Source organism: Anabas testudineus, chromosome 19 (assembly GCF_900324465.2).
Source record: "Anabas testudineus chromosome 19, fAnaTes1.2, whole genome shotgun sequence".
NCBI lineage: Eukaryota > Metazoa > Chordata > Actinopteri > Anabantiformes > Anabantidae > Anabas > Anabas testudineus.
Genome location: NC_046628.1, coordinates 12,066,297 through 12,079,600, shown reverse-complemented (window position 1 = coordinate 12,079,600; position 13,304 = coordinate 12,066,297). Strand labels below are relative to the sequence as shown.

Here is a 13,304-nt window from a genome sequence, read left to right as displayed (position 1 = left end):
GTTTTCAATTTCATACTCGTATTAACTACTGTAAAAACTAATGTATGGTATAGACACAAAACAGCATCAGGTGTGATGCTTATCAGCAGATAAACAGCAGCAACAAACAGCTGGAATAGCATTGCTGATTGTGAAAGAACGGTATGTTTATTGCGTATACGCGTTAAACTTTGTTAGAGACTACTAGCATGTGGTGATCGCATAGCAGATTGTGTTTACTGTGCAAATTGATAACACAAAAAACCTCCACTTGTGGTCCAATGCTGAGATGTAAGTTGTGAACTTCTGACGTAGAGCTATTTACTCTCGTTTTGTGTCATCACCATCACATCAGTCATTTGTTTTATGAAACATGTTAATACATTTTTCCGATGGTGGGCGAAGGCAACAGGTGCGTTTGGGTACACACGGAACACAGCAGGCTTACTCAGAAAAAAGGAAGAGGTTACTGGGCTTTCACTTGGCAACGACTGTAGCTGATCATTTTATACCAAGTCTCAATTTCTGTACTTCTTTTTGCTCGGCGATATTATTGCTCAGACGCTAAAAGGTAACTGTGATTAATGTGGCGTGAAATATTCGTTGTTAATAATAAGGACAATGCTATAGGGCTTGCTAGCTAGGTATCGTTAGCATTGTTGATACCAGCTGAGTCCACTGTGAACATGTTTTGTAGGAAGCGTCGTTAGCTTGTGTCAGTTTTCGTCTATCAAATGTGAGTTATTACACGTCTAGCTGTCGATTAATGTCCCCGGATCTTTTCAAGTTCAACACAGATTAAAAAAAAAACAAAGAATGGAGGAGATAAAGACTGAGCCTGTGGATTTTGTGAAGGAATTTCAAGAATACCTAACGCAGCAAACCCAGCATGTCAACATGATTTCGGGCTCTGTTTGTGGAGAGAAACACTCAGCGGAGCCGTTTCAAGCCGGTGGGTAACTGGTATAGCTCACAACACATAAAATATCACTGTGTATTTGATAAAGGTGAGATATTAAAGTCGTTTTTGTGTGTGTGTGTGTGTTTTAGTTGCACCCAGGAGTGAGCACAATGGTCTGGACCCCCCTGCGGTGGAGGTGAGCCTGTCAGTGGAGGATGGGTCAGACGTGCAGATGGATGGTTTAGAGAGGACCTGCGATGGAAAGTACAAGTGCAGCTACTGCAGCTATGCCAACAAGGGCATGGCTCGGTTAATAGAGCACATCCGCATCCACACAGGTTTGTGTTTCCACTGCATTCACTTCATTTTCAATGTTTTTCAATTCAATTGTATTTATATAGCACCAAATCAAGACAATAGTCACATCAAGGCCCTTTACAGTGTAAGGTTTACGACCTTACAAAATGCAAGTGTATGTAAGTGTATTCAGAATTATATTGGAAACCCAACCTCCAGCAGAACCAGGCTCAGGCTGGGCGGCCATCTGCCTCTACTGGTTGGGCAACAAAAACAGCAACAACAATAAGTAGGAAAAACACTGGGCAGGTTGGTAAGGCCAGTAACTGCACTCAGGAAGTATACAGCTCCAAGCAGAAAAGGCAAGAGAGAGGGGGACAGAGAGGAGGAAACACAACTACAGGGGGGAGAGGAGACGCAAATGATGATGCAATGGTGGCATTTGAATGGCAAGACGAGAAGAGATGAGCTCAGTGTATTAAGGGAGATCCCCCCAGCAGAGAGCAGCAGGGTACATCAAAAGTTAAAAACAACAGAACAGAATAAATCTAGAATACAGTACAAAAATAAAGAATAGGTCAATAGTGTAATAGTAAGAACAATATACAGTTGGGGAGGTGAGATACAGTATATAACAACATTTGTTATTGTTAACTCATGAGAAGCAAGAGTGGGACCGAACTGGAACTTGGAAACACCTGAAGCACAATAATTGGTTGAAGAGTAAAGACAGATGCAGTAAACTGATTTCCACAAAGTCTGCTGCTGTTATTTGTTTATTGAGGTTAAACATTTCTGTTCTGTCTTTGTATCATCTAGCCTCACTTTGTATAATCCTTTTTTCTGCACACATACTACATTGTACCTATTGCCTCATCACTGTTTACTCTTTGTTAATTTATTCATTGGAAACATCAACCAACTGCAGTTATTTTTTCTTTTTATCGTTGCACAGGAGAAAAGCCTCACCGCTGCCAACTATGCCCATTTGCATCTGCATATGAGCGCCACTTGGAAGCCCACATGCGCTCGCACACAGGAGAGAAGCCGTACAAGTGTGACCTTTGCGCCTTCCGCTGCAGCGACCGCAGCAACCTGTCGCACCACCGGCGTCGCCGCCACAAGCTTCTTCCCACAAGGGTCGTCCGTTCTCCGTTCTCTAACAAGAGAATGTTGAGTGCCCTGCAGAAGAGGACGGGCTCGCTGGGCTTCAGCAGACGACTACTCATTAACTTCAGCCCTCCCTCTGTGGTGCTGCCAAAGTCTGATTATTTGAGTGACTTTTCTCATAAGATCCACCACCATTTGAATAGCGGTGACCACAAGAACCTTCCCAAGGTGGACGACAATGACAATCGCAACAGAGGTGCTAATGTTGTCACTTTTGATAACCCCCTGGACCAGCTGTCCACACTTGCTGGACAGTTGGCCAACCTCCACCCTGAATCGCAGACTCCTGCATCCCCAGACAGAGAGTCCTTAAAAGATGAGAAGCCCATTCTCATACATCAGGTCTCTAGTGAAGAGGTTGCAGTGAGTTCAAACGGAGTGCAGACGTCACCACCTAATAAATCTTCTCCCACCTCAAGCCACGGTAACTGCAGTCCCGTTCCGGCCCTCAGCTTTGAGAACAACATGAACACTCTTCCTGCAAGTGTTAGCAACAGCCAGCCGAGCACACCCGCCCCTGCCATGACTGCTTTGGACCAACAGCAGTTACTGAAATGCCAGCACTGTGATGTTCACTTCTCTGACAATATCCTCTACACCATTCACATGGGCTGTCATGGTTATGAAAATCCATTTCAGTGCAACATCTGTGGACACTTGTGCATAGACAAATACGACTTTGCTTGCCATTTTGCCCGTGGCCAGCATAAAAAGTGATTCCTTTCAAGGAATCAATTGACAAACCTTTGGAATGTTAAATCCTTTTGTTTTCTTGTACAGCATTTTAAAATGGTGACACTGATTTACATTTTATATTTTTGCTTACTATCTTTTTATTTTACACATTAACTGCACTATATTTTTGCCTTACAACATGGCTCCGGACTTCAAACTTTTCATATTAGTTTTGAATGGACAAAATAACAGAAACACCTTGAAACACAGCATTTGCAGCATATTATGGTCAGTATTTCTTCTGACCAGCAGTTTGCATTTGGAATATTATTGTGACTTTCACCATTTGCCATCAGTTTGCAGTGAGTAACCAGGAATTCACTCAACCCTTATTGTTACAGCTCTTATTGTAAATTGCAGTTACACAGGCAGCTAAGTATAACACAAAAACCACAGTATTTCAGAACTAACATTATCACTTTCACCGGCTTTGTATTTGTTTTACAAGTTCCAGCTCACTTAGCTAAATTAGATGGATATGTTTTGACCTAATTGGCTTTATGTTCAAAGTTTAAGCCAACCAGACTGTTCTGATGTGTATTTATTCTTACATACACTCTAGAGAGTGTAGTAGTTACCATTTTTATACTCTGAATCCCTTTTCTAGGACTATTTATTAATGGTCTTTAGTCATTTTCATGCTACTGTATATACCAGTATTTGGTATAAAATGACATTTTACTGTAGCCTACAGCACTATAAACACCCAGGGTAACCTGAATGATTCTAACACATAATATGAAGTAATGTTTTTCCATGTGTAAAATATTGGATATTTTTATCTAGTTTAAGTAGCAGTTTTGATTTTGTGTAAATCTTGGTCCAAAGTAAAAACCTATTCTGTGTTTGTTTCTATGTGATTATCTATCTTATTATGACAGAAAATGGAAAATTGAGATTGATGTGCTCTTATCCCTTTAATCTTAATTATATAATACAAACGTAACCAAAACATGGTGGCTTATCGAGTTTGACGTTATGAGGAAATAGTGGTTTTATTTCAAAATAAAGTAATAAAAAGACAATGGTGGTACTGACAGTATATTTTATTTAAATTTAATGAAATACAGACTGTGACTTCTAGTGCAATTCAATCTTGCTTTGTGAAAAAGTAATTTCTAGTCATTAATGATTCTCAACAAGATTTCTTTCTTCTCGTGTTCAAAATTGTCTACTGCTCTTTTCACCACACCTTCCACATTAATGTCCTCATTTTGAAGGAAAGATGTTTCTTGAAGGAACTGTTTTCGCAGGTTATGAAGAAATACTGCTTTCGATTCATTCAGCTGTGCAGCCAAAGACCTCATGTGATCAGGGGGCACTTGGTTTTCTGAGGTTAAAGTCACAAAAATGATCATTATTCGGGGCTGTGAATAACAAAGTGAGAAATATGTCAAGTATGCAGTATCTCTACTGACCTCTGGCTCTCTTCATGGCTTCGGAGACCAGGCGTCTACAGGCCTGGTCAGCCTGGTGAACCACATTGGTGGCACATTTCAGACGGTCAGCCTCCTGCACAGCATGAGACAACAATCCAATGTTCAACTTGCATATTTAAAATCCACTACAGATTTGAGGGGAGGTATGTTGACGCACCTTTTGTTCAGTGTTGTCCTCAATTGGGCACAGCGGGTTGCTCAGTGCAAAGGAGATCAACTCTATCACCTTCTGGCTAGGGACAAACAACATAGGTGGAGAAACAGGCCACTAATTAAGACCTGATTTATATACTTCAGCTTAAGTAATAACTGCTTATTCTGCTGCCTTACATGGCACAGTCTGACAAATCTTCTGTTGTGTTGAGTGAAATGCTGTTTGTCTCCCAAGAGTACTTCTGTGGATTTGGAGACTCCAAATGCTTCTCCATCTCCAGAATAACCTCAGTGGGAATGGGCCGAGACCGGCACTGGTTTCTTTTGATGCAGGACTCCAAATCACATTGTAAATACACCTGGCAGAACCCCAGCGAATCTGCAATGACAACTGACGATGAATGAAATCAAAGGAGCACCATATAAACAGCACGATTTCACTTTATTTGAGTGCACTATTTAGATAGATACTTAAAAAATGTCAACAGGTACCTCAAATGTACAAGATTTGAACTTAATGTGCTAAAACCTGCAATATCATCAACATGGTCATGTTGTACAAACAGTGCTTACACTTCCTTGCAAGTTGATACACTTCATATCTCATGCTCGGATAGTAAAAGTTGTCATCCAGTACAAACAGGAGCGCTGTCTGGTGAGCAGCTTCTGGCTGCACAAGGACTTGAACGCATTGTTGCCACACTTCTCTGTTGATCTGACAGCTGCTCAGCTGCTCTGTCAACAGTTGAGGCTCCTTCAAGAACTGCTCGATGCACTGCAACACTGCCCGTCGGTGTGATTTCCACTCAGTGTGCTAAAAACGAAAAAAGAAAAATCTATACTTTTTATAAATGCATGCTAAAAAGCACCTTGAGTGAGTAACATCACATCATATTCGTTGTTGACTGTTACAGATAAAGGGAAAGTGCACTTAAAATAACATGCATTGCCCTCTTCTAGTTTTGGATATCGTGTAATTACATGAGACATTTGTGCCTTTACCGTTTCCTGCACTTTGGCACCGTCCTCCACGACTCTAGTCTGAAAAGCGTGCTCGGGGATTAAGTGGTCGTAGGGCACCACAGCTGCTCTCCACCCGTGCTGTGCAGCGGTGCCGAGGATCGTACGAGCCAGAGAGGACTTGCCAGCAGCAGGTAGCCCGCACAGGACACACAGACAAGCCGGAGCCCGACCCGCACCTGCGTCTATCTCTGCCGCCATGCGCTACCAGACAGCCGGTTTACCTCTGCTGTCTACATCGTGTTGTAATCATGGGCTTGTAAGGTAGGTTTTTTGTAGCAATTGGTAGTTATTGACTTGGATGTAGGTTCATAACAACTGACTTCCGCATCATGCTGCGTCAGAACGGAAGAACAAAACACGCGTTTCCGGTGCCATGACATTCAAAATAAAAGCCTACGAATTAAAACAAGTCAAGCGATGGTTAATAAGAAATTGAGACATTTCCTCCTCACAGCTCATGAGTCTGACTGAGGCCCTGTGGCCTATATAAATGTTTGCAGATTATGGGACATTGTGCATACCCAGCGCGTCAGATCGGGAGAGTTTTGTTTTACATGTAAAATCCGTTTGGCCCATGTGGGAATCACAAAAACACAGAAACATTAATGGTGTAAAGGATGACAAGATGCATGACAAAAGAATTTCACTTCAGGGAAATTGCTATGATTCTTTGAATAACTTCATCACAAAGCAAAAGCCACTAAAACATTGTCTTACTTGTTCTTATTACTGATACCTACATAGTTTCACTCTGTGCCTTTTGTTTTCAATCATTATACAATATGGTATGTGTACCTATAGTTACACTACTGCAAAAAAAGGGAGCTTTATTTAAATATGGGTACTTTTATTATTCCAATTAACACTCTAGATATTAACATTCACAAAACCATTAAAATACTGTGTATGTGCATTATACATTTTATGTACAAGTGATAAGCAGGAATCTAATAAAACACATATTCCAATAAATATGCACAAGTATACCAGTGTCATCCACCACCATGTTACTATACTGTAGGTGACCTTATAAAGGCCTTGGCAACACATTACTGTGCATATATTATTATTGCTGTCTAATAATATGATCTTGTCATACATTGAGCTGTACGTAAACTCCACACATTCACATTACAGTGTTGAGCTGTAAACTTCATACATTCAATACAACTGAAAATATGTAGTCTAAAAAGCACATCAACATTGTGGCTGCTTGGGTGGGATTGGTTTCGGCATGCCGGGGCCCTGCATAGGAGGTGGAGGTTTTGCAGGGGCAGTGCTTGCTTCTGTATTCCAATAATCCAGTTCGCCATACCTGAAACTGACAGGTAAAATATACATTCAGTTCAACCAGTTAGACAAGTTTGCATTAGCATAAATAAGATAATAAATAGTTCAAGTTATTTCATACCCAGAAATGGGAGCTGAGGTAGCTGGTGAATTTCCAAGCTAGAATTAAAGGAATAAAACAAGCAATAAAAAAGTAATTCTAAAAAAATACTTGGCTGATTCTTGTATGACTGCATATTTAGGTAATAAAAACCTGATCTTCCTGTTGCAAAATAAACCCAGCCCTGTCTACCCTGAACCAATCATTAACAAAAAAAAAAAAAAAAAAAAACAAGAGCAAAAAAATTTGCACTTACAGGGAGAGGTGGTTCTGGACGTTGGGTTGTTGCACTTGTTTGAACATTTTTGTTTGACCGTCCATCTGTATTTCCATTTTGAGCATTACGTGGCCTTTACAAAAAAAAAAAAAGAAAAAGACAAATATAAAGTACTGTAAATGCAGCCTATATGATTAAGTGCTTTTTTAATAGTATACTTAATATACTGGCGATAATAGTATATTTTGTCTGCAAGTTTACTTGCAGAATCTTTTCAAGCAAGCGTCCAGGGACTCTCTCCTAAAGAAGTAGAGCAGCACCAGAATAAGGACGACCAGAACAGGAACCACCAATAGGAAGAAGATCAACAGGCCATTCCTGAGGGAGTAGTCTAAGATAGAAAAGTTCAGATGAGAATCAACATCCCAGCAGATTCCCTTCAACTATATTGACAACTTTTCTGTGTAGTTTCTTTGCCATTTTCATTTAGTTTTTCTAAAAGTTGTAATTTCAGATGTAACTAGCAAATATAATAAGTATCCACCACAACTACAATCAATCTAGCAGATCATGATTAATATAAGAGCACCATGATGCCCTAACATTAAGGTTGGGGCATCATTATTATTAATATTATAGTCCAAACTATCTTGGTTGGTTTACATTTCTCTGAATTTATAAATGCACTTAGAGGCAACTCATGAATCAATTTAGACCCACCTATCTGAGCAGGGCCACTGTCTATACTGCCGCCTCTCCCTGATCTGTCACAGTAGGGTGGGGCCCAACCATTGTTACAATGACAGTGCCCTTTGTCATTACATATCTGTAAAACAATAAATTACAACAGCAAAGTCAGACGTCTCTCAGTTCTTATTAGCTGTAAACTGAAAAAGAAACTTAAATGCCTACTTACCCCTCTGCCATTGCAGGTGGCCTGGGCATCACAGTTTAAGTTAGGTAGCAGAAGAGAGGCATTCACACAATTAAAGTTCAGGCAGGTCTGAAAGAGGAGATGTTAACCATAATGATGCAATATAAAAAAACCACATCATTTATTTTCCCCTCCCATACAATGACAGCACAATCCTTTAACAAATAAAGCTCACATAACGTCCTGGTTGCATTCCTACTCTTTGGTGTGTATATTTTTTTAAAACAGCCTTCAAAGTTGGCTTACCTTTCCGCTAGCACAAGGGCTGCCAGGTTTAACATAGCCAGGATCTAACACATCTGAGCCAAGGTTGAAGTCTGCATTAACGCAGGTTGACCCTTGAACTACTTGGATACTGACATGGGCACCAGGAGGGGGTTTGTTGACATTCACATTAGTGCACTGCACTTTTCCGCACATGGAGTCTCTATAGTACAGGTTAAAGAGAAACAGACAGTTACCGCTGCTGCCATGAGCTAAACACTGGTTAAAAAGTTAATCTATCCTTTAACTATTCTATTAGACTATTTTACACACTGATAACAATACAGTAAAATTATTACATTTACAGTAGTCGTATTCACAGGTTTGGTAAAAATCACGGTAGGAATCTTGAAAACCTTAAATGTGTTGCACATTCATTCAATAAACGGGCAGTAAGATAGCTTGATATATATCATTTAGGAGTTTGATTCCTGTGAAGCCTATTTCAAGTATAGACTAACGAACAAGACACACTTTTTGTAATATTTTTATATTTTTCAGAGCACTTACGCTATACTACATGCGATGAACTGTCCTGTGCTGGTGACTCCACAATTTCCAAATAAGTCTCCTCGCGTATTTGCAGTCACAAAACAAACATCTGCTGCCTTTGTTGCTGGATCTGCCCAGTGGAAAAAGGATTACAAGATTAATCACAAGAGACATAAAATAATAATTTGACAGGTTTCAAGTGTCTCTTTTTAGACTATGCCCTGATGTTGTCTTGACTGGAATATCCACAGCTAGGTTGTTGCACAAAGGTAGAAACTAGCTAACAAAATAACAGTGTGTCAGTATTTATTCAATGTACCTGGTGCAAAGAGCTGTTTACATTGGAAATCATATGTCTGGCATCGGCCCTCATAGCAGTATGCAGCATTATTTTCACAACTCAGGCCATCCATGACATATGAGTCAATGGGACATGAAGAATTGTAGCCATCACAATATTCAGGAAGATCACAGGTATTGACAGAATCTCTGCATGGCGTTCCAGAAACTTTGATCTAAAACAAAAACACACAACGTACAACATCAGGAAACTGATCTACAATGATGCAAAATGTCAATACCACATAACCACAGCCTGAAGACCAGCAAAATGCTGACCCGACAGTTGTCACAGCAGGCTCCCTGAGCACAGGAGGACCCAAATGTCAGTGTGCAGGTGGCAGCATCGCAGCACTTATTCTTACATTCCTGTGTTGAAAGGAAACAGAGAAAAACTATGCTTTACAGCCCACCATAGTTCTGTAACTTTCTACATCAATGAGCTTATCTAGAAAGCAATGCTCTACCTCTGGTTTGCCGCAGTCACACTGTTCCCCTTGCTCCACCAGTCCATTGCCACATGTAGGAATACTAATAACATTAGATGGAGATGGTTGGTTCCTGAGACACACACCCCCTCCACGGAGTATCAGCGACTCAAAGTCATTTCCACTGCAGTTGCTGAAGGTGGTGGAACCACTAGAGGGTGAAAGATAAAACATTAGTGATAATATTTTGAACAGCCCTAACATTTCTAAACAACATGATAAAATCATGCTATACATGCATTTGTACAGAAGCATGCTGTGCTTGCCTAATGAAATTCTGTATAATTCAAATGCTGACGTTCATTAAATGCACTACAAACAATTCAGGTCTTTAAATAAATTTTAAAAAATTTAGTTCTGATTTTAAGAATTATATTTATGGAAGATGTGTTACGTTGCAGTGCTTGTCATGATGCAGCCTCCATTACAGCTGCAGCGGTTATCATCATGATTCATGCCCAGGTTATGGCCCATCTCATGAGCCACCACAGTGGAGTAATATGGAAGGGAGTTGTCACTGAACTGTGAAAAGAGAAACAGCACATTCAGTCCCAGCATTCTCCATAGTTTAAATAAAATACTCTAAATGGGAAATTTGATCATTTTTAGTTGTAAACACAAACTGTTGTAAATAAAATGTAATTTTTCACATCAATTCTCAACTAACCAACATATGGCACAGTTAAACTAATAGTTTTTTTCCACTTCAGGTGTGACTTGAAAGGGAATCCAATAACACACAAAAAAAATGCAGAATCATGGAGCTTAGCAACACTCTGTACTAGTCTAACCTGTTTGACTCGTGTTATTAGGAGCCTGGGAGAAAGAGCTGCTCTCCTAGCACTGTCCATAAATAATGCAATGGTGTCAGTTTCTAAACATAAGCTCATGCTACCGAAGCATTATTGCTGTCAGCTAGTGTTAGAAGTTAAATTAAGTTGAACTAACCACGCTGATTCCTCCAGATGTTGATATGGAGCAGACAGAGCCCACAAAGGCTATACCTAATATACCACCTCTGTATGCTGAGGACCGACCACTAAGAAACAAGCAAACCAAAAAAAGAAGTCTTAAGTTTGACTCTGTATTACAGGAACAAAATATATGGTTATGAGGCTTGAGGATGAATACAAATTTACTTACACAATGAGATGACCAATGTCATGCCTGATTTGTGGTATAAGAACAGCCTTCCTCCACTTAACAAAGCTATCCAACACATTTCCTGCAGAATCATTAACGTCAAAAGGATTCCCATCCTTAAAAATCTGCAGGCCCACTAGGATGACTCGGATATTGAGCTGCTTGAAATACTAGAACAGAAGAGAGAATATAGAAATTTTAAAACATGACACAACACAAAACCATCCTTAAAACTAATTTAGTATAGTTTCTTGTACACACAAATTTAAATCTCACCCCATCCAGGAGATTAGCTAGTTCCACTGTCTCTATCCGTACTGCCGTCTCATTTTTATTCTTGTAATTATACTGTTAATACAATGACCACAACAAAAGAGAATCGTTATTCACTATATTTTAGAAAAATAAGTATACAATTTGAGGTAAATCAGTATGCTGGCCAAAAACAACCTCATAAAGACAGAAGAAAGCCAAAAAAGCCAAATTAAATCAACCTTGATTTGACATTATTAAAAAACAAAAGGTGAAAGCTTCCAGGAGAGCTGTACAGCATGTACGCACACTCACCCTGAGATTATCCACAACCAGAACCAACTCCACATAACTGGTTTGAGGCAAATTGCGCTTCCTCTGTTGAAACAAACAGCGGAAGGAAAAACAGGAAAAACTCTCACTTGAAGTCACTTTCAATTTCTCCAATGTAAATTTCAAGCAAATGAAGCGACCATCCTAACCCGCAGCAGTGAAGTCAGGGACCGGCCAGGTTCAAAGCGTTCATGGGTTTGCGTTGACAAAGCCTCATGGGCGACCCCACAGGTGACAGGCCCTGTCTGAATATCCTTCAGTCGATACAGAAGATGCTCATTGGTGGTAGACTGTGGCACAGGCTCAACTCCATAGGTCTCCTTTCCAAGGATGATCACACCCCTATAGTGAAGTGTTGGATAAATGCTTTTTCAGACTCTCCCAGTTCAGAGATGTGACATTTCAATCCCACACAATGGCATTTCTTGGCATATGTATTAACAGAGGAGCAGAACATTCATGAGTGACTGTGTTTAGGTACTGCTAATATGACTAAAAAGCCAGTACTGGTATGATGATGGCAAATTAATGTAAAATGTAATGTAAAATTCCATAAAAACAGATTTATTTTCAGTCTTATAAATAACCCAAAATTCAATAGGATTATAAAGTATAACCATGATAAGTCAGTAAATGTTAATAATGTATAGACAAGAGACAAAAGTGAAAGTGGAAGAGTGATGTTCAAACCTTAGGCCAGAGCATGTGCTGACGGCTACCACTGAATTCTTGTATCCCTCCACTTCTCCATGGTAATAGCAATGTACCTAAGAAAACGAAAACATAAATATAAATAAAAGAGAAATAAAATAAAAGTTTCAAAGATTGATGTTAAAAACCAGCCTTAAAACCAGAAGTTCTGACTCACATATCGTGGATGTGATGACTGGTTACCGGTAGAGCCAGAAAAATACTGAACCAAGTTTGGGTGTAAAAAGTCTCTGTGAAGAAGAGAAGAAAATAAACGTGATACCAATTTGAAGCACTAACAATAACTTAGAATAACATCAGTGTAACCTAACTGTACTTACCTGTTCTTTTTAAGGTGAAGGATGTGCTTTCTGTTTTCTATGTTGATTGCATAGGATATCGTCTCCTCTTCATAATTCTGAATTGGTGGAAATCATAATTAATGTGGTCATATTAAAATATCATTTTTAAAATATAAAACTGTACCCACCTCCCTTGACTGTGTCGGTCTGTTGATGTTCCTTGTCCATCTGTGTATCACCTGAGGATTTACAATGGAGTACCCCGAAAGTTTTGATGTAAACTCACTGTAAATGTCTGGAAGAAACAACACAGAAACAACACGGAGATGTTAGTCTTTGCTTAACGTTGATGAGCACCAATATATAAACAAATGATAGAAAAGTAAATAAATACAGAGATACGATGGATACGCCATGTCTGTGTCAATGTAAAACAACAAAAATGGACAAAGGAGCACGAACACGACAAACAACCTTCATGGAGATAATAATAAATAATAAGAATAACAAAAAATAATGTCGATATCTCGGTGTGCACGAAGGAAGAAAACAAGCCTCTCATTTTTTCGGCTCCATCGTAGGAGCCACATCAGCTGTGGCTCACCTTTGTTGTCGATCCCAGAAACACAACATAGCAAGAAGACGGCGGAGATGCATTTTCTGAACATGTTTCTGCTTAGAATATCTAGACTATGTGTTCATTTGCTCTCAGGTGTGTCTGCTTTTAATGAATTCGCTTCGTCCATTCCACAGCACAGGTGCG

General features: G+C 39.7%; 3 protein-coding genes across 4 annotated transcripts; 1 reads left to right on the top strand and 2 right to left on the bottom strand.

The window, feature by feature from the left end:
- The first annotated feature begins 408 nt into the window (after positions 1 to 408).
- Positions 409 to 4,107, top strand: LOC113156697 (zinc finger protein Pegasus). Of its 2 annotated transcripts, XM_026351945.1 has the most exons (4): positions 409 to 550; positions 767 to 931; positions 1,030 to 1,218; positions 2,133 to 4,107. In XM_026351945.1, the coding sequence occupies exons 2-4, from the start codon at positions 796 to 798 to the stop codon at positions 3,062 to 3,064; spliced, it is 1,257 nt and encodes a 418-aa protein (XP_026207730.1). In that variant the 5' UTR covers positions 409 to 550; positions 767 to 795; the 3' UTR covers positions 3,065 to 4,107. The 2 variants fall into 2 exon arrangements, with proteins under 2 accessions (XP_026207730.1, XP_026207729.1); XM_026351944.1 differs by having other exon boundaries at positions 416 to 931.
- Positions 4,108 to 4,113: 6 nt separating this feature from the next.
- LOC113156698 (L-seryl-tRNA(Sec) kinase) lies at positions 4,114 to 6,048 on the bottom strand. The gene is made up of 6 exons (XM_026351946.1): positions 5,677 to 6,048; positions 5,248 to 5,488; positions 4,852 to 5,053; positions 4,679 to 4,754; positions 4,501 to 4,594; positions 4,114 to 4,412 (listed from the first exon to the last, which is right to left on the bottom strand). The coding sequence occupies exons 1-6, from the start codon at positions 5,893 to 5,895 to the stop codon at positions 4,201 to 4,203; spliced, it is 1,044 nt and encodes a 347-aa protein (XP_026207731.1). The 5' UTR covers positions 5,896 to 6,048; the 3' UTR covers positions 4,114 to 4,200.
- A 479-nt stretch (positions 6,049 to 6,527) lies between these two features.
- zgc:174164 (ZnMc_adamalysin_II_like and ADAM_CR domain-containing protein) lies at positions 6,528 to 13,303 on the bottom strand. The gene is made up of 22 exons (XM_026351353.1): positions 13,146 to 13,303; positions 12,730 to 12,836; positions 12,581 to 12,657; positions 12,418 to 12,490; positions 12,240 to 12,316; positions 11,699 to 11,891; positions 11,532 to 11,594; positions 11,241 to 11,312; positions 10,965 to 11,134; positions 10,770 to 10,860; positions 10,216 to 10,343; positions 9,801 to 9,972; positions 9,613 to 9,702; positions 9,314 to 9,509; positions 9,013 to 9,124; positions 8,485 to 8,665; positions 8,221 to 8,307; positions 8,025 to 8,130; positions 7,566 to 7,695; positions 7,344 to 7,437; positions 7,109 to 7,146; positions 6,528 to 7,018 (listed from the first exon to the last, which is right to left on the bottom strand). The coding sequence occupies exons 1-22, from the start codon at positions 13,207 to 13,209 to the stop codon at positions 6,895 to 6,897; spliced, it is 2,445 nt and encodes an 814-aa protein (XP_026207138.1). The 5' UTR covers positions 13,210 to 13,303; the 3' UTR covers positions 6,528 to 6,894.
- Between the last annotated feature and the right edge of the window lies 1 nt (position 13,304).

Bases quoted from the DNA above. Each gene is read 5' to 3' on its own strand.
- LOC113156697 (XM_026351945.1), top strand. From the start codon at position 796: ATGGAGGAGATAAAGACTGAGCCTGTGGATTTTGTGAAGGAATTTCAA. The intron at 932-1,029 runs GTGGGTAACTGG...TGTGTGTTTTAG, and splicing joins AGCGGAGCCGTTTCAAGCCG to TTGCACCCAGGAGTGAGCAC. The intron at 1,219-2,132 runs GTTTGTGTTTCC...ATCGTTGCACAG, and splicing joins GCACATCCGCATCCACACAG to GAGAAAAGCCTCACCGCTGC.
- LOC113156698 (XM_026351946.1), bottom strand. From the start codon at position 5,895: ATGGCGGCAGAGATAGACGCAGGTGCGGGTCGGGCTCCGGCTTGTCTG. The intron at 5,054-5,247 runs GTAAGCACTGTT...TTGTCATTGCAG, and splicing joins GTATCAACTTGCAAGGAAGT to ATTCGCTGGGGTTCTGCCAG. The intron at 4,595-4,678 runs GTGCGTCAACAT...CATGCTGTGCAG, and splicing joins AGGACAACACTGAACAAAAG to GAGGCTGACCGTCTGAAATG.
- zgc:174164 (XM_026351353.1), bottom strand. From the start codon at position 13,209: ATGTTCAGAAAATGCATCTCCGCCGTCTTCTTGCTATGTTGTGTTTCT. The intron at 12,491-12,580 runs GTAAGTACAGTT...TCTTCTTCACAG, and splicing joins CTTCACCTTAAAAAGAACAG to AGACTTTTTACACCCAAACT. The intron at 7,438-7,565 runs GTAAACTTGCAG...TTTTTTGTAAAG, and splicing joins TGCTTGAAAAGATTCTGCAA to GCCACGTAATGCTCAAAATG.